Here is a 19825-nt window from a genome sequence, read left to right on the forward strand (position 1 = left end):
TCTCTCTCTCTCTCTCTCTCTCTCTCTCTCTCTCTCTCTCTCTCTCTCTCTCTCTCTCTCTCTGACTCTGAGTTTGTTATGTGGAACAACAGACCCAGGTCCATCAAACTCAAGCACAGCCTGGGATGTGCACAGGTGAGGCACAAAGCAATATGTGGTACATGTCGCAGAAGCCTTTGATGAGTGCTTTTCAAGTGTACGCTTGGATTTTAGCCTAAAGAAACAAACTGAGTATCTAATTGAATAGGAGATGATAAAAAAAAATTTTAAAGATTCTGTCTAATGAGGAAGGTTGATTGCCTGGCTTCCTTCCCCCAGAAGAACTAATAAGCCAGTAATGAATGACATTTCTGTGATAAAATCCTGCTTTTATTGTTATCCTTTGTAAGGCTGTTTTCAGTCCCCTCAAATGTTGAGCTTTCAGGTAATGGGCATGTTCTGCTCTTCATTAGAAAAATCTCATCTGTGCCCAATTTCTTTGTTTGCCTTTGAAAAGGCCCCCGACTGCCACTCTGGGTGCCAATTTAGCACTGTTGTATTTTGCTGCACAGTCCAAAGTAATTAGGTTAATTAGTCATTTCCATTTAGCTTATTAGAAGGCTAGAAATCCCGTTCCCTCATTTGGGAGATTAAATGGTGCAATTGTGTTCACCAAAGAGCTTCAAGGATGTGGTTTCAGAACCCGTCCTGGCAGCTGGGAGCTCTGGTCATGGTGTAATTTGCTCTGTTTTGGGGAGACACAGTAAGGGTAATTGGGCAGGAAAGGGTTAGTGATGCTACAGGCTGCGAAGAGGGGCAGCATGGATCTAGACAAGAGTCAGCTCCTCTGCACACAGAAAAAGAATGGCAGCAGCTACGGCTTTGCCCAGCCCTGCCCCAGCCCCGGCCCGTCTGTGGCTCTGCAGGAAGTGTCTATTAAACTTATCCCAAAGGCTGCCCATGCCTGAGGAAGTTCTTGCCTACAGGGAACTCACAGTCTTTTGGGAATTAGAGACAAGACAGTTGAAATCCAATAGCTACCAAGCCTCCATGGAAGAATCTTTTATGGTCTTCAAGTATGGTGTCTCTGCTTGAATGTAAGATATGGCGCTTGATCGCCTGGCCTCAGTGTTTGCATGAACAAACCCAAGTTCAAGTAAACTACAACTCCAGTGGGCTGCAATGGAGGTGCTGGGACTGAACTCTGTCTCCCTGGGCCTTGTCCACTGTTCCTCCAAGCACCCCTCACCATTTGTCTTGAAGGAAGATACTTCTTACACTATGTAGTTGGGATGGGATTGGTCATACACCAGAGCTCAGATAAAAGGATGCTTGTTAGTCCCTACAGGAGAAGAGGGCAAACACATCCAGGCAGTGTCTGTGTCCTTCTGCAGCCTTCCTTTGTTCTTGTTCCCAGTAAGGATTCTCTGCTAACATCGTGTTTCTCACAGTCCCATCTCACCCTCAATGTTTTGGCTCATTTTTATCCTTCCCATAAAATGCTTTCTCATTTTCTCTGTCTTTGTGCCTACCCAACAGAAGCCTGCATGCCTTCCAATACTTCTATTATCTTCTTTCTCCTTAAGACTAAAAGCTACTTGAAGACACTTCATCTATTTTTTCACTATTATATTCTGATGTTCTTGGAATGTAGTAGGACATTAGTAAATGTTGAAAGAATATATAAGTGGATGGATAGATTCAATAATGATAAGTTTGAGCTCCTTAACCTTCATTGCATTGTGCTTTAGACCCTCAGTCTACTGTTGGAGAAATGAATATAAATACAGAGTAGAAGCATTGCAGTCGCTGAATGTATAAGGGGGTGTGTCTGAATTCATTTGCTTTATGGGAAAATACCTAACAACATAACTTAAGGTGGCAATATTTTGGTTCATGGCGCTAGAGGGCTCAGTTTATTGGGATGGGGAGGGTGTGAGGTATAGCTTGATTTACACTGTGGTAGACCAGAAAGCAGAGAGCAAGACAGAAAGTGTCCAGAAATAATATACCCACAAATACCTACTCCCACAAACCTTCTTTCAGCTAACCATTACCTCAAGTTTCCAAAATAACGCCATAAGTTGGGGGTTAAGGTTTCAAAACAAAGCCTATATTTAAGCTATACAGAGCTAGTTCCAGGACAGGCTCCAAAGCCACAGAGAAACCCTGTCTCAAACCAAAAAAAAAAAAAATGTATTGGGAGGGAGGAATCCAGGAGAGTGCCTCTGCAAGGGTGGAAAATGGCAGCTCCCAATTGAACAGGAACAGAGCTTATATAGGGCTTCTTAGGGTGAAGTTTTTTTCAGGGTGAAGATTTTCAGGGTGAGAACAGATTGGATTTCAATCCCTGAGCTTGGACAAACTCAAAGATTGGTTGGATTTCGTGCTCAGGGATTGGTTGGTTTCATGCTGAGGGATTGGTTGGTTTTCCTGCTCAGGCATTGTTTCATGCTCAGTTGATTGGGGGCAGAGTATGTATCTTTGACTCTGCTCTGTTTGATGACTTTGAACTTGACTTTGCAGAGACTTAACAAACAATAAGCGTGACCAGCAGAAGCAAAGGAAGGAGCCAAGCTTAGTGAAGATGAGAACAGAACCTTAACTGAACCAGTAGAGTCAGAGACACACCCGAGGTTGATGTAGGAAAGCTCAAATGGGATGGGATGGAGAAAGATACCTCACAGAAAAGCATTAAATGAAGAAGTGTGGTTCCCATGCTCTGTATTTGAAGTTGAGGCTTACAGACTAGACAGCCCATGGAAATGTTGGGTGGGCATTCTAGAGACGTGTGAGATGGATGGGCAGAGTGTGGTGGTATTGTGGGTATGAAAATGTTAAGAAGAGCCTATGGCATAGGTGTTATGGCTCTGTGACCCAAAAACATAGAGCACCTACTTTGACTCATTTCCCATATAACAGTGTATGGCTGGGTGTGACCCAGTCCCAAACATTTTATTTACAATGTCTGTATTATACTGGTGTGCAGTGTGTTAAGAATGAACTTAAGTATAATTTTCCTCTTTTTTCTAAGATCCAAGACACTAGGGCAGATTATAAACGATACCTGTTTATGTAAAGGATGTCACATGCCTCTCAGCCCAGTGCAGTGCAAATCCTAGCTTTCTAGAGGAACTGCATTTTAGAACAAGATTCTCTGACATTCCCTAGGCACTTTCATCAATGGACGAATTCTGCAATCTGGATCGAGACATTGAAGGATCTGCCAAGAGCTGGAAAAAGTTTGTGGAGTCAGAGTGTCCCGAGAAGGAGAAGTTCCCCCAGGAATGGAAGAACAAGACAGCCCTGCAGCGTCTCTGCATGATGAGGGCCATGAGACCTGACCGGATGACCTATGCCATGCGGTAGGGGCAGGCCACGGGCTCTGGGAAAGCGTGTCTACAGGGCAATCTCAGGAAAGCCAGCCTGGCATAGCTGAACGTCAAGGCCATGTTCATATAGTAATGGGCACCTTTGTACCAAGACTAAAACCCATGAGACAGACTGCCTTCAGTATGCCTCTGTTATAGGTATACCTCTGTTATCTTGATGTCTTAATAGAAAGTTTGGGAGGAGATACCCATCAATATCAGCATTTAAAAAGATGCCAGTCACCTATAATAAGAAGGAGGATGGAGGGATCCAGAAAGCGTATGGAGATTCTACTTTAAGCATCACAGAAGCATAGAGTGAGGTGTTTATAACTTTAGATGGATAAATGAGTGGCAGAGAATTAATAAGAATATTTGACTTCTATCTTCTCAATCAGTTAAATTAGTGTGTAAGGGGATGGCAAATTGAATATCTGAAGAGAATGGAGGAAGCTTGAAAAGAGGTCTGTGGCTGGAGAAATGGGGAAGTACACCATGCAAGTATGAAGACTAGACTCTGGAACCTCAGAACTCACGCACATGCTGGATGGTTGTGACAGCCCTGCTATATAACACCAGTAAATAAGCTCAGAGACGAGGAATCCTAGAATAAGCCAAAGTCAGCTAGTCACAATAAATGAGGTTTGAGTACCAATGGGAAACCCTGTCTCAATTTGTAAGATGGGGAGCAATTGAAGTTGTTCAATGTCAACTTTGGCCCTCTACATATGCATGTACCCACATGTATGTGAACATGCATACATGCACACATAACACACATATGCAACAGAAAGAATTGGAACCTGTGAAAAAGAGAGAAGAGGGATAGACCTGTAGCTCAGTCAATGTAATGCTTCCCTAGCAGGCATGCAGCTCACAGCTAGATCCGCAGAACCACATAAACGGGGCATGGTAACACAAGCCTTGAATCCCAGCACTCAAGAGGTAGAGGCAGGAGGATCATCAGAAGCTCAAGATCATCTTCTGCTTCATAGCAAGTTTGAGGCCAGCCCCTAACTCAAAAGAGGAAGAACAGGAGAGGTGGGAGCAAATCATGGAGAGATGGAGGGAAGGCGAGAAGAAGTAAGACAGAAGTGTGGCCAGGGAATGCAAAGATTCCCGAAGCTAAACTTGCAGTGGTTCCAGACATCACCAGTGGATGATTCCCCCCCCCCCCCCCCCCGAAGATGTAAGACACAGAGGCAAATGGTTCCCAGGCTAAAGTTCCAGTGACTTCAAATCAGTGAACAAAGAGCTAGGAAAGGCAGGTTAGGATATGACTAGAAGTCAAAAGCCAAGGAGTCTACAGAGGCAGAAAACAGTTTAGCAGCCACTAAGAATTTTGCAGGGATTTTGATGGGCATTTCATTAAATCTGTAGATTGCTTTTAGTAAGATTGTCATTTTTACTATGTTAATTTTACCTACCCAAGAGCATGGGAGATCTTTCCACTTTCTGGTGTCTTTCTCAATTACTTTTTTCAAAGATTTGAAGTTCTTGTCATACAAGTCTTCCACTTGTTCAAAGTTACTCCGAGATATTTTATGCTATTTGTAGCTATTCTGAAGGGTGTTGTTTCTCTGCTTATTTTCTCAGCCCATTTATCATCTGTGTAAAGGAGGGCTACTGATTTTTTTTTAGTTAATCTTGTATCCTGCTACATTACTGAAAGTGTTTATGAGTTGTAGAAGTTCCTAGGTAGAATTTTTGAGGTCGCTTATGTAAACTATCATATCATCAGTAAATAGTGGGAGTTTGACTTCTTCTTTTCCGATTTGTATCCCCTTGATCTCCTTTTGGTGTCTCATTGACCTCAAGAACTATATTGAATAGATCTGGAGAGAATGGACAACCTTGTCTTGTTCCTGATTTTAGTGGGATCACTGTGAGTTTCTCTTTATTTGGTTTGATGTTGGCTGTTGGCTTACTGTATATTACCTTAACTATGTTTACTTATTATGTTCCTTGTATCCCTGCTCTCTCCTTTATCATGAAGGGGTGTTGTATTTTGTCGAAAGATTTTTCAGCATCTAATGAGATGATCATGTGGTTTTTATTTTTCAGTTTGTTTATATGGTGAATACGTTGACAGATTTTCGTATGTTGAATCATCCCTGCATCTCTGTGATGAAGCTGACTTGATCATGGTGGATGATGGTTCTGATGTGTTCTTGGATTGGGTTTGCCAGTATTTTATTTAGTGTTTTTGCAACAATGTTCAAGAGTGAGACTGGTCTGTAATTATCTTTCTTAGTAATGTTTTTATGTGATTTGAGTATCTGGGTAATTTTGGCCTCATAAAAAGAGTTTGGCAATGTTCCTTTTGTTTATATTATGTGGAACAATTTGAGGAGTATTGGTATTAGTTCTTTGAAAAATCTTTTGAATTCTGAGCTGAAACCATCTGGTTTGGGGCTTTTATTGGTTGAGAGACTTTTGATGACTGTTTCTATTTCTTTAGCAGTTATAGGTCTATTTAATTTGCTTATCTAGTCTGGCCTTGATTTAATTTTGGGAGTGATATTTATCCAGAAAGTTGTCCATTTCCTTTAAGTTTTCCAATTTTGTGGAGTACAAGTTTTTGAAATATGACCTGGTGATTCTCTGGATTTCCTCTTTGTCTCTTGTTATGCTCCCTTTTCATTTCTGATTTTGTTAATTTTGTTATTCTCTCTCTACCTTTTGGTTAGTTTGGATAAAGGTTTGTCTATTCTGTTGATTTCCTTGAAAAACCAACTCTTTGTCTCATTGATTCTTTGTATTGTTTTCTTTGTTTCTATTTTGTTGATTTCAGCTCTCAATTTGATTATTTCCTGCTGTCTAATTCTTCTGGGTGAGTTTGCTTTTTTGTTGTTCTAAAGTTTTCAAATGTTTTGTTAATTCACTAGTATGAGATTTTTTTTTCCAGCTTCTTTATGTAGGCATTTAGTGCTATGAACTTTCCTCTTAAAACTGCTTTCATTGTGTCCCATAAATGTGGGTATGTTGTGTGGTCATTTTCATTGAATTTTAGGAAGTCTTTAATTTCTTTATTTCTTGAAGGCGTAAGTCACAAACAATGCCACACCAGTTTGGAATTATGATTAATAGGGTGGTATTTATTTAAAGGGGAAAAAACTTACAGATAACCTTCCCAGACAACAGCCCTCTGTGCAATCAGGAAGGAGTCTAGTCGCTGGAAACAGAGCAGGAACTGAAGAGAGCGAGAAGGGAAGTAGCCGCTTTTTTAAAGGGAGAGAGACTGCGACCCAATGGGCTGGTATCTCAGCGGCTATAGGCTGGAGGAGCGGAAGGACCTCCCGCAACAATTTCTTCCTTGACCCATTGATGATTCAGGTGAGCATTAATTTCCATGTGTTTGTGGGCTTTCTGGAATTAGTGTTGATGTTGAATTCTAGTTTTAAGACATAGTGATCTGATAAAATACATGGGGTTATTCCAATTTTTTTGTATCTGTTGAGGTTTGTTTTGTTACTGAGAATGTGGTCAGTTTTTGAGAAGGTTCCATGAGGTACTGAGAAGAAGGTATATTCTTTTCTGTTTGGATGGAATATTCTATAGATGTCTGTTAAGTCCATTTGAGTCATATCATCTGATAGTTCTCTTATTTCTCTGTTCATTTTTTGTCTTGACTTACCTGTCCACTGGTGAGAGGGGAGTGTTGAAGTCTTCCACTATTAGTGTGTGGGGTTTAATATATGTTTTAGGCTTTAGAAGTAAATGTTTCCTTTACATATGAAGGTGCCCTTGTGTTCATGGCATAGAAGTTCAGAATTGAGATTTCCTCTTGGTGTATTTTTCCTGTGACTAATATGAAATGTCCTTCTTTGTCTCTTTTAATTGATTTTAGTTTGAGGTCTATTTTGTTAGATATTAGGATAGCTACACCAGCTTGTTTCTTAGATCCATTTAATTGGAAAATTTATTTCCAACCCTTTACCCTGAGGCGATGTCTGTCTTTGAGGTTGAGGTGAATTTCTTGTATGAAGCAGAAGGATAGATTCTGTTTTCATATCCTATTTGTTAGCCTGTGACTTTTTATAGTGAATTCAGTCTGTTTGTATTAAGGGATATTAATGACCAGTGATTGCTATCTTCAGTTAATTTAGTTTTTGTTGTTGGCAAATTTTGTTATTTTGTGTGTGTGTGTGGTTTTTTTTTTCCCTTCTTTGGGATTTGCTGCTGTGAGATCATCAATTGTCTGTGTTTTTGTTTATGTTGCCAACTTCCTTGGGTTGGAGTTTTCCTTCTAGTACTTTATATAGGGCTAGGTTTGTGGCTAGGTATTGGTTAAATCTGGTTTTGTCATGGAATATCATGCTTTGTCCTTCTATGGTGATTGAAAGTTTTGCTGAGTACAGTAGTCTGGGCTGGCAACTGTGGTCTCTTAATGTTTGCATAAGGCTTGACCAGAACCTTCTGGTTTTCATTGTCTCCATTGAGAAGTCAAGTGTAATTCTGATAGGTCTGCCTTTATATGTTACTTGGCCTTTTTCCTTTACAGCTCTTAATATTCTTTCTTTATTCTGAATGTTTAGTGTTTTGATATTTTTGTGGCTAGGGGACTTTTTTTTTTACCCAGTCTATTTGGTATTCTGTAAGTTTCTTTTATCTTCATAAGCATATCTTTCTTTAGGTTGGGAAAGTTTTCTTCTATGATTTTGTTAAACATATTTTCTGTGCTTTTGAGTTGAACTTCTACACATATTATTCTTAGGTTTGGTCTTTTATGGTGTCCCATATTTCCTGGATATTTTGTGTTAAGCTTTTGTTAGATTTAATGATTTCTTTGATGAGCCTATTTCCTCTATTGTATCTTTAGCACTTGAGATTCTCTCTTCTACCTCTTGTATTCTACTGTTTATGCTTGCATTTGTGGTTCCTAGTCATTTTATAATGATTTCTGTTTATATACTTCCCTCAGCTTGTGTTTTCTTTATTGTTTCTAGTTCAGTTTTCAAGTCTTAAATAGCTTTTTCATATTCTTGATTGCTTTTTCTTGGTTTTCTTTAAGAGATTTGCTGATGTCTTCCAATTTTTTGTCTTTTCCTCCATTTCTTTGAGGGGATTTTTCATTTCCTCTTTAAGGGCCTCAAACATTTTCCTAAGTTATTTTTAGGTCATTTTCTTCTGCCTTATCTAAATTTGGTTGTTCAAGTCTTGCTGTTGTAGGGTCACTAGTTTTTACTGGTGTCATGTTGCTCTTTGTGGTGTGGCATGTGTTCTTTATCTACCCATCTTTTCATCTGATTGGTGTAGTTGGGGCTGTCTGTGACTCTGGAGATCAATCTTCCAGGTGCCAGTGGAACCAAGGCTCAGATGGTTGCTACTCATGGTGCAGTCAGTGTGGTAGTTCCAGTCACCCTGTTGGTCACTCCATATTCCTGGAGGTCACTTGGCACTCCCAGGGTTTGCTCTGCTCCTGTGGAGTTCACTGTCTCAGACCTACTCTGGCCTAGGTCACTGGCTCAGTCCTCTATTTAAAAAAAAATCATTGGGTAATACACATATGGGGGTGAGTCAGGTAGGGTGTTTATTATACCTCAGAACATTACCTTTTAAGGATAGGAATTATAAGATAGGAATAATAAGACACTAGATAGGAAAGAAACGGGAAGAAGAATGGGCTGATGGGAAATAATCAGAGGAGCCCAGAAATTGAAATTCCTGCACTTTTCATGGCACTCATTCAGGCAAAGGCTTGTTGAGATAAAGATATAGTACCAATGACAATAAAGATTGAAGATTTGGGTCTGACAAAGATTGAAGGGCGGCCATAAACTGTGCAAAGGAGCGAGTAAGGAGTGAAAATCAAGTGGTCTGAAATCTGTCCACACATGTTGATGTCACTCAGGCTGGAGGAACATTCATGAGCCAAGAGCCCAAGTGTTGAATGAATGTGGAAAGTACCAAATAGGATGATAGATGGCGCTGCTGTGCATGGCGAGTGGATACAGCCAGGAGAAATGTGTCTCGGTGAAGCCACACAAGAGGAAAAGTGTGGACTTGAAGATAACTATTAGACCATGAATACTATGTGACCACTGCCCACCCTGAGATCCACCTAGTGAAAGAGAATAAGCCCAGCTGAAAAGGATACAGGAGAAGCTATGTCTTGGGGAATAGCAGAAGGGTCAGCAAACGTCAGGAATTCGTCTAGACATCTAGTAGGCTGGAAGGATTTGCTTCACACCAAATGGAACACTTTGGGGAAGAGCACTGTGGGCAGGAGTGCAAGAAAAACCAGTGACAAATAGAATATCCAAGAGTCCTGTGGGACCTTAAATCTTGGGCATGTTGGCACGTCATGGAGATATAGAATAGGTGAGATTTAGCTGCCCATAGTCATTCAATGACGTTGGTCCTAGCAGTCTCCAGAAAGGTGGGATGATGTGAGAAGATACCAGGTCTACAGAGGGAGGCAGCAATGGCATGGTTGGAGAGCAGTCAGGAGCCCAGATCTAAGTGCACGGACTGGAACTAGTAGTACAGACAGTGCGTGTTGACAAGTTGTGAACTTGAAGCCAGTCCTAAATCTTTAACAACCAACCCCATGAGTGTGAATATGCCTTTTCATTTCTAGAAGCCTCGGCTTCTCAAATGCTATGATTTTTGGACTGATACGCATGCTTGTCTCCTGCAGAGACTTTGTTGAGGAGAAGTTAGGAAGCAAATACATCATGGGAAGAGCACTCGATTTTGTAGCCTCATTTGAAGAGTCAGGACCAGCCACTCCAATGTTTTTCATCCTGTCTCCAGGGGTGGAACCACTGAAAGATGTGGAAAACCAAGGTGAGGAAAGCTTGCTTTGGAGCCAAGATTGGCAGTAGTCTGTGACCTTTCATTCACTGGGTCTATTGCTTTCTTTTTCTACATTCAAGGTTCACTGTGTAAAACCCGACCTTCGCAGGCCAGACAGAAGTCAGGGTTACTGCTAAAGCAAAGCCACAGCATTATGAAGCAGAGAGAAGATTGGATTTCTTTGTAGCCATTCTGTGTAGACCTGTGACTCATGCTGTATATAGTATGAATAGGGCATCTGATTTTGTCATTTAGTGTGTAGATACCTTGTAACAGAATCAACTGCTAGAACAATTGAATTGTCTGGCAACCCCTGTCAAAGTTAAGTTCATCCAGGGCAGGAAAAATAGGTCAGCAGTTAAGAGTGCTTGCTGCTTTTGCAGAGGTCCTGAGTTCAGTTCCCAGCACTTACATCAGGTGACTTACAAACACCTGGACCCCTAGATCCAGAGAATGTGATGCCCTTATTCTGGCCTTCACGGGCACCACACTCAGTATATACCCACAAAGATACATACACATAACTAAAAATAACAAGTAATGTCTTATTATTTAAAATTATATTGATCATAAGTGTAAGAGCTTGTTTGGGAACTATTATTCTATTCTGTTGATCTATGTGTTTCTGCATGCCAATACTAACATTGGGGCTTTATGGTGAAATCTTCAATCATAAAATGAGTCCTCCAACAGTTTTCTTCAAGGTCATTTCAGCTCCTTGGAGTCTCTTGTATTGCCATAAAACTTTTAATATTATTTTGTCAGGTTCTGTAAAAATTAAAGAAAAGTCCATTCGGACTTTAATAGGGATTTTTGCAATTACCATGTAAGTCAACTGGGGACATGTGGCTACCTTAACAATATGAAGTTCTCAGTCTGCTTTCCTGTACCATCCAGACCACAGGCAGTGGTGACACCACCCCCTCTGGGATGCCCACTTACATCCATCATCAATCAAGAGTATGCACCACAGACTTCTCCATAGACCAATCTGAGGGCATTTTCTCAATTGAGGTTCCGTCTTCCAAAATGAGTCAATCCTGTGTCAAGTCAACAAAAAACTAGCCAGCACACCTATAGCCTTTGGTTTTTGGTTCAATGTCATGATCTCTAAATATCCTCGGAAGAATTTTTTTTTTTTTTTGCAGACACTTAAACTCATGTGAAATTCCACTTTGTTTCATATGTAAATGAAGATTTTCTTTGAGTGCTTCCAGTTTTTCCTAGAGTTGCAAATTCCCTTGAGAAAAGAAATAAATATCATTTATAATTATCACTAGCTTCATACTCATTCTCTGTGTTGAAAGGCATTCTCTTTTCGACTCTAGAAGGCGTTCTTACTAGAGTTATTAGCATCCTCTTACAATATGAATGAATTCTATTTTAGCTTTCTAGGAAGCTGTTATCCCTGGAGTTATTTTCTTGACATTCCACCTTAATTATATATATTTTAATTTCACTTATTTCCTATTTTTCCATTTTCATTTTACTGGCACACATCAGAAAAGAATCCCTAAGAAATAACATTTCTGAACCCTTGTTTGACCCCAGATTTGTTGGATGGATTTTTTCCGGCTACAAAATGATTTCTCCTTAGAACTTTGGCTACACAGATCTGCTGTGTTCTAGAAGCCTACTTTGTTTGTGAGTGAGCATAGGTCGCGTTTCTTGGTTGGTGACCCATTTTTATCCGCTGGGAACTTTGGAGTCATCTGTTCTGTGTTCTGTTCTTTCATGAGCTGTATCTACCTGTGGGTCTTTTTCGCTCACCGGCTCAGCTCTCAGCATGTCTGTTCAAGGGAGAGTCACACCTTTCTTTGGCTTCACTCTATTTTGGTAAATGCCAGCAATAGTTACCAAGAAGAAATCAGTTATCTTAAATGGCCCTTCCCCAGTCCTATCAAATTGTCTCAATTTCTCTTTGGATTCTGCAGAATGGCCATAATTTTTCACCTGATTCATGAAGATTTCCTCCTGACTCATTTCCACCCTCCTCCCCTGATAATCCTTGGCTACTCTGCGGACAGAGTCCCCTTGCTAAATCTCAAATCCTTTAATATCACTCTGCTTAAAGCGTCCTCAAGGACTCACATCATCCTAAAGGTTAAGTCAAGCATCCTTCATCTGATCACCGTAGCCGTACAGTCTGGCCTTTCTGTCTAGTCTTGGACCTCACCTGCCTCCAGACTCCCTCATTTAGCTCCTCGGAGAAACAAGGCTATTTGTAAGCATTTCAGCCAAAGACTCCTTTCATCCGAAATATTCTCAACAGTGCAGTGTTTACTCATTGTCTTAGTGGTGGTTTCTATTGCTGTGAGGAGACACCATGACTATGGCAACTCTTAGGAAGGAAAAGCATTTAATCGGGTAGGCAGCTGACACTTCAGAAGTTTAGTCTGTCATCCATGGCAGAAAGCATGGCATCTGGGAGCATGGCAGTATGCAGGCAGGCATGGTGCTGGAGAATTCTGCATCTTGATCCAAAGGCAAACAGAAAATGAACTGTCCCATTGGGTATGGCTTGAGCATACATGAGACCTCAAAGCCTGCCTCCACAGTGACATACTTCCTCCAACAAGGCCACATTCCAAATAGTGCCACTCTCTTTGGGGGCCATTTTCTTTCAAATCACCACATTCCACTCCCTGGCCCCCAAAGGCTTGTAGCTATATCATAATGCAAATGTGCAATCAGTCAACTTCAAAAGTCCCCATGTTCTATAACAGTCCCAAACTTATTTTAAAAAGTCTAAAGTTCAAAGTCTCTTCTGAGATTCAATTTCTTAACTGCAATCTTCTGTAAAAAATCAAAATTAAAAAGCAGATCACATACTTCTAACATCTAAAGGCACAGGATATATATTACTAATCCAAAACATAAGGAAGGGAGCATAGTGAGGAAATACTGGACCAAAGGAAGACCAAAACCAGCTAGGCAAACTCTAAACTCTGTATCTCCATGTCTGATGTCAAAGTGCTCTTCAGATCTCCAACTCCTTTCAGCTTTGTTGACTGCAACATACTTCTTTCTCTTGGGCTAATCCACTCCCTGTTTGCAGCTTTCCTCAGTAGGTACCCCACAACTCTGGCATCTCTATCATCTTGGGGTCTCCAAGGCAATCCAGGCTTCAACTTTACAGCTTCACACAACAGCCTCTCTGGGCCTCCATTCAGGAACATGCCTGGCCTCATCAGCTTTCCTTAATCGCTCCTTGACTCTAAAGCCAAACCACATGGCTGAAGCTGCCAAGTTCTGCTGCTTGCTGGAGCTAGAACATGGCCCTTTTGTTCAATTATATCATGGTTACCATCACTGCCTAAGCTTGGCTGTCTTTCAACTTGCTCTGTAGACCATGCTGACCTCAAACTCAGAGATCTGCCAGCCTCGGGGTGCACCAACACCGGGTTCTAAATTTTTCTTCAATTCCTTTTCACAAGTTGGAAACATGGTCTGGCCTATCACAGCAATACCTCACTCCTAGTAGCGACGTCTATCTTCGTTAGGGTTTCTGTTGCTGTGAAGAGACACCATGACCATGGCAACTCTTTTTTTTTTAATCTTTTCAAAACAATTATATTTGCTGAACATTATAATTAAAACATATATTTTTCTTCTTATTCTACCTGTGTAATTTCTGAGATAGTCAATAATTAGTAGCTTAATTGCTCATATTCTGCATGACATGCTTATTTTGTGACTTAGTCACTTATGCTACTTCTTTTTTTATGTAAACATTTAAGATTTATTTATTTATTTATTTAAGATTTCTGCCTCCTCCCCGCCACCGTCTCCCATTTCTCTCCCCCTCCCCCCAATCAAGTCCCTCTCCCTCATCAGCCGGAGAGCAATCAGGGTTCCCTGCCCTGTGGGAAGTCCAAGGACCAACCACCTCCTTCCAGGTCTAGTTAAGAGAGCATCCAAACTGCCTAGGCTTCCACAAAGGACCATGGCAACTCTTATAAAGGAAAACGTTTTATGGAGTGGCTTGATCAGAAGGAAACAGGAAGTTGACTATCTCACTGGGTATGGCTTGAATGTATATGAGACCTCAAAGCCTACCTCCACAGTGACACAATTTCTCCAACAAGACCATGCCTACTCCAACAATGTCATACATTTTAATGGCACCACTCCCATTGGGGGCCATTTTCTTTCAAACCACCGCACTCATCCTGCAAAGATCAGCTTGCCCTGACCTCATCCTTGCATGACCACTTGCTTTTTCATTATGTAGTCTCGCAGCATCCTGAATATTTGTGTCACACCGCTTAATACAATTCTAATTTAATCATTCTTTCATTGTTAGATGTTATGTCTGCTTGCCTGCTTGTCACTAAGCTCCATGGGGTCAGAAACCATGTCATCTTGGCCCTCATCTTACCAGAATCTCACAATGTGACTAGTGCAGAGAATTCATTCAGTAAATATTTGTTAAATGATTTAATGAATGAATATCGGAAGACCTTTATCATAACTGTTATGTTCCTGGCTTCCATACGTTTACAGAACTCAGCCTTCCTTCTATCCACAGGGGCTTTGTTGGTTCCAGGTGAATAAATTTAGTTCCCTCATTTTCATTCACCGTTCTCCCTTTGAAAGCTTTCATATACTCTGTTGATGGGCAATTTTGTTCTTCGCCAATTGACCTCCAACTATTCCATCATGTTATCTGAAGCAGTCCCGTCATCTCAGGCAGATTGGCCCCTCCCCAATCTACATTGTTTATCTGTCTCTGGCTGCACTGCCTCAGCCTTGCCCTTGGCTTCATCTTAATGCATATGTCTGGAAGCATATTGCTGTTCATCAACAGGAGATCACTTAGGCACCTGGGCCCCTTTCTTTTCTTACAGCCGTCCCTGATTTCTTGATGGTTTGATTTATTTTCTAATCTTCCCATTTAGACATAGATTCTGGGCCTACATATTTCCCGTTTCTTGAATCTAATCAGTTTGTCTGATGAGCCCTAGTTCTTGTTTTGAATCCACACAGCTGACCCAAGCAGTTTCCCCAATCACCCTTAGTACTGGCATATTAAGTACTGTCTCCTTGCTTGGTTTCACAGTCTGTGTGTCGGATAATTCATCATATTCCTCTGATTAGACCCTTAAAATATTAGTATCCCCTTGCAGCTGCCTTATACTCTTAACTCTTTCGTGGCTTTCCTCCTTTGTCTTGCTATGGCAGTTGCTAGCACTGGGCGTTTAAAACCCCGAAAGTCAGGTTGGGGATTTGTCTCCTTGTCTTCATCTAACTCTCTGCTGAAATGTGTGTCCCCTCATACCAGCAGATCTATGAGTCCACTCAGCAGCCGAAGCTTGCCTCTGAGCCTTGGCGGCGAGTCTATACTTTTCTGGTACTTTTTGCCGTTGGGACTCCTCCAGGATGCCCCACCCTGAACACTGGAACAGGAGAGGAAAGGAAAGAGGGAGAAGCAGGAGGAGGAGAAATAAGAGGACAAATAGGATGAGGACAAGGACCCGGAAGAGAGAGCTGGCTCTGTACTTCCTGGCCTCTGAGCGTGAACACTCCCACCCCTGTTACATCTCTCCTAGCACGCTCTGATCAATCCCTTCACAGCACTTTCATTTCACCCGTCCTCTCTCTTGCCTCGTAGCTGTCTTCACACGTTATTTTCTCCTTTCCTCTTGTTTTCTATCACCCAACATGCCTCCCTAGCCCCTCGGGTGACCGCGGGGATAAAAATGAAGTCTCTGATGTGAAAAGACTTTGAAAAGTTAAAAGCGGAGCAGCGTGTACAGCGCGATAATGACAGAGACTCAGCTTCTGTTCTCCAAGGCGGCGCAGCGCGCTCCTTCCCTCTCATCCCGTCACATCTTTCAAAGCCAGCTACATCTTTGTCCACACACAGGCCTCTTCTCTGGCCTCTCACACGTCTGTAGCATGATCTTGCTTGGTCCCCTTGCTCCTTTGTCCAAGTACGTGACTTTGAGAAGAACTTTGAGAAGATGAGCTCAGCCGCTTCTATTTTGTGACCAGAAAGCAGCTGTCCAGCTCACCTTTGGCTTCTTCTGCATCCTCTTGTGTGTTCAGAATGGCAAGCTGGGGACTGGAAAGTTAGCTCAGTGGTTAGGTCCACTGGCTGCTCTTCCAAAATGGCAAGCTCACAAAGATTAGGGTAGGCTGCCACTAGGTTAGTTCAGAGGCACAGGTTTCATCCAGCGTCTTTGCAACCAGATTATCAATATGTTACTTAGGTCTCTCTTCGGTGTTCCCAGCCCCTTCTCTTTCCTTTGAGAGGCAGTAAAACGTGGATTAGATTAGCCAAGTCTGGCCTCCAGAGGGCGCTGTGAAGACTTGTATTGTTTTTTGGTGATGAGAGAACTCATGCCTTCATGTGCCAGGGAGCAGGAGGGTAAAGAGAAAAGTCAAAGATACGAACAGACAGACCGTATTTAGAGAACAGATTGATGAGCAGAAAGAGGAGGCCCCTTCTATTAAGGGGGGGAGGTTGTACACAGGAAAAGATACAGTGGCAACCAATTGAAGGGGCTCCTGCCAGAGGAGAGCATACGAGATAGAGAGGAAAGAGGAAGCAACTTGCTGGCAACAGAGGGAAGGTTTAAAAACAGAGAAGGGGGATGACATACATGAAAAGCTTTCCCCAATAACGTTGAAGCAGAAGGCCACGAGCGTGTAGCAGCACCAGTTCACCAAAGGCATTTGTTAATTTTCTCTTTTACTAATTTTTGGGTTCAAAGAGAGTTAAGGTGTCTAAAAGTTCCAAAATGAAGGCATAGAAGGAAACAGTGGAGTTGAAGATTTTATGAGATCATGGTTCAAGTTCAGCATTATTGGGTACATATTAAACTAAGCCCAAATGGTAAAGGTGAAGATAAGGGAAGAAATAGAGGACCCACTAACCTGGAAAGTTTGATTGAAGAAGAGTACTAGGTGGAGAGGAAAAAAGATGGAACCTGGGAGTCAGCTGTGATAGTCTTGAGCCTGTAAGAATAACAGCTTAGCCATGCACCCATTCTCAATGTTGGGAACATCCTGAGTGCATCCCTAGCGAGGGTAGCAGCAGTGGTGCCAAGGTCAGTTCTCTACGGTTGAAGAAAATAAGGAAGGCAGGTGTTAGCCAACTCATCAGCATTAATGACAATGATGAAACAGAAATCAAGTTAAGCCCTTCATAAAAGTTCCGTCTCACCAGAAATCTGGTAGGAAGCACAGAACACAAAAGATAGTCACCAAAAGGCACATGTATCAGAAGAGGGGGCTTTTTCTAGCAAGTAGCAAGAGAATTCTAGAAAACCATTCCCCTGTCTCAGAACACCCTAGGTATATGGCCCTTGAGAGTGAACTCCTGGAGCTGTGGGATCCTCACAGTGTCAGTAGGGAGATGAAGCTCTGCAGTCCTTGGAGGTGGCATAGCCATCTAGAGAGGCAGACAGGTCAGAAATAGGAAAGCGGGTCACGCACAGTAAGGCGAGCACGGAAGTCATCTCACAAGCACTGTGAATGTGAACCTCATAGGAGCATCAATACCTCAGGGCACATTCTAATAACCTACATGGAACCTATGGGCCTCACAGCGGTGAAGGAAGAGACTCCAGAAACTCACCTCGCACAGCACAAGGCGCATGTCTGATATAGTCGGCTGAGTGTGGGGTAAACAGAGCCCTGTCAATTGTCCCCCTTCCTATCGCTTACAAGATCCATTTCTTTCTTGTCAGCCCGATTGATGCACATTGGGCCAAGCTGGCTCTGCAGTGCCAGGCTTTGTCTCGCCACGACCCCTCCAGTCTGTCGTTTTCCAACTAATCTTTATTAAGCACCTCTATCCCCGTATCCTTCTCCGGCGAATAAAGGAAATAAAATAGGTTCCTTTGTGAGCGAACAAACATCACGGGTGCCATCTAAAAATCCCCACACCTTTTAGCCTGGTGTTTGCTCTGGAATTAGGTGTTTATCTCCCCGGTCCTAAAGCTGACATCAAATGCTTGCCAGCGAGGATTTATTGTGTTTAATAAAGGTATTTCTTGGGTTCATCTCGGTCGAATCTATGGTGACTATTTCTCAATATAAAAAGTCATCATCCTACTTGTATCCAGTTGAAGGAGAGTCCACATGCTTTCTAGTGTTTAAAAGGGCAGCCCAATATAAACTGTTTTCTCCTCAAAGCTTTCTTGCATGTGTATCAAATTATTTCTATAATTTTAGCTCTTCTGGAAGTAAAATATTTTTGTACAGCTTTGTATTCCTTTTCTTTTTTTTTTAACTTATCCTCATCCATTTTACCTTCCCAGGAAAATTGTTCAGTGATTCCTTTGTGATATTATACAGTTTTATGATCATTTTATGTAAAGAATGACATATACCTTTCCCAAGCTTTATTGGATTGAGCTAACAGTTAATGTGTAAACAGAATTGGCCCCCTATATTAAGGTCATTTTTAAGGTTCAGTTTTCTTTGGGCTTGAAGAGCAACTCCGTGGCACTGGTGTTGCTTCTGTGGTGTGGCTATGATGGTTTATTATTATTATTATTATTGTATCTTGTTTCCTACACTAATAGCACAATATAACATTCACACCAACCCCTGTCCTTATTTTCTCTCTTTCTTCGCTCTCCTTTCTTATATACAAGGATGACATAATGCTTCCTATGTATTGTGAGTAGTGAAGGAGGAGGTTGGTAGAGGGGAATTCGGTACTGATTGAATTCTGCCCACACCTCCCTGCAAAGTCCCAAAGAAGACTGGATCTATTCAGAAGACAACGGGAATTAGAAGGGAACAAAGATACACGTCTACCCTTTACCTTTTCTATCTCAGCACTTTGTGGACTCATGCCCACTCTTCAGGTAGGGACTGCGTAAGAGAACATCAATAACCCCAAACCGTTCCTGAGGGCTAGCAGATGAAGCAGGGGTTGGGGTGATTTGGAAAAGTGGACAGATGTTTCCTTTTATCTGAGATTGCACATCTGAAATATTTAGCCTCCTATGAAGAGAAAGAAAATATGAGGCTTGGGTCTGGGTGACGTGTTAATCTAATTAATCTTATCAATAAAAAGCCAGGAGCCAGATATCAGGGTAAAACCTGGAAGATAAGAGTACCAGGAGCAGCTGCCAGTTGCTTCCTACCTGTCTCCTTCCTGCATCCAAAAAAAAAAAAAAAAAAAAAAAGCTAGATCCTGTCTACACCCTACCTTATTCTTCTTGTCTCCACCTGCTGAGTGCTGGGATTAAAGGTGTGAGCCACCACTGCCCAGCTGCTATGGTTAACTAGTGGCTAGCTCTGCCCTCTGATCTCCAGGCAAGCTTTATTTGTCAGAACACAAAATATCCCACAACATCCGGGTCTAGGCATACCTAGGCTTGAGGATGACAACTGGGGGAACTTCTTAGGAATAGCGGCATGGATGCTTAGACTCAAAAAATGACACTAACACTTCCATGGTTTTTCAGGAAGGAAACTCGGATACACGTTCAACAATCGGAACTTCCACAACGTGTCTCTGGGGCAAGGACAAGAGGTGGTTGCCGAGGCTGCCCTGGACCTGGCAGCCAAGAAAGGTCACTGGGTGATTCTGCAGGTACAACCCCTCTGCCCGAATCTGGATCACTGTTGTCTTTGTGTCTGTTTAGACTGCAGCCCTTAGACTCTGCGGCCATCTGACCCCCTTACCCATCTGTTCCTCCATGTCATTT

At 42.0% G+C, this 19825-nt stretch overlaps 1 protein-coding gene across 1 annotated transcript in view; it reads left to right on the forward strand.

Annotated features, from left to right (window-relative positions):
* Dnah9 (dynein axonemal heavy chain 9) overlaps positions 1 to 19825 on the forward strand; it is a 328862-nt gene that overhangs the window by 280354 nt on the left and 28683 nt on the right. Inside the window, 3 exon segments of the mRNA XM_050162584.1 lie at positions 3151 to 3344; positions 9994 to 10142; positions 19583 to 19710. Of these exon segments, the coding sequence (XP_050018541.1) occupies positions 3151 to 3344; positions 9994 to 10142; positions 19583 to 19710 (471 nt within the window).

Source organism: Alexandromys fortis, unplaced genomic scaffold (genome assembly GCF_014885135.2).
Source record: "Alexandromys fortis isolate MF-2015 unplaced genomic scaffold, M_Fortis_MF-2015_v1.1 scaffold_84, whole genome shotgun sequence".
Classification (NCBI taxonomy): domain Eukaryota; kingdom Metazoa; phylum Chordata; class Mammalia; order Rodentia; family Cricetidae; genus Alexandromys; species Alexandromys fortis.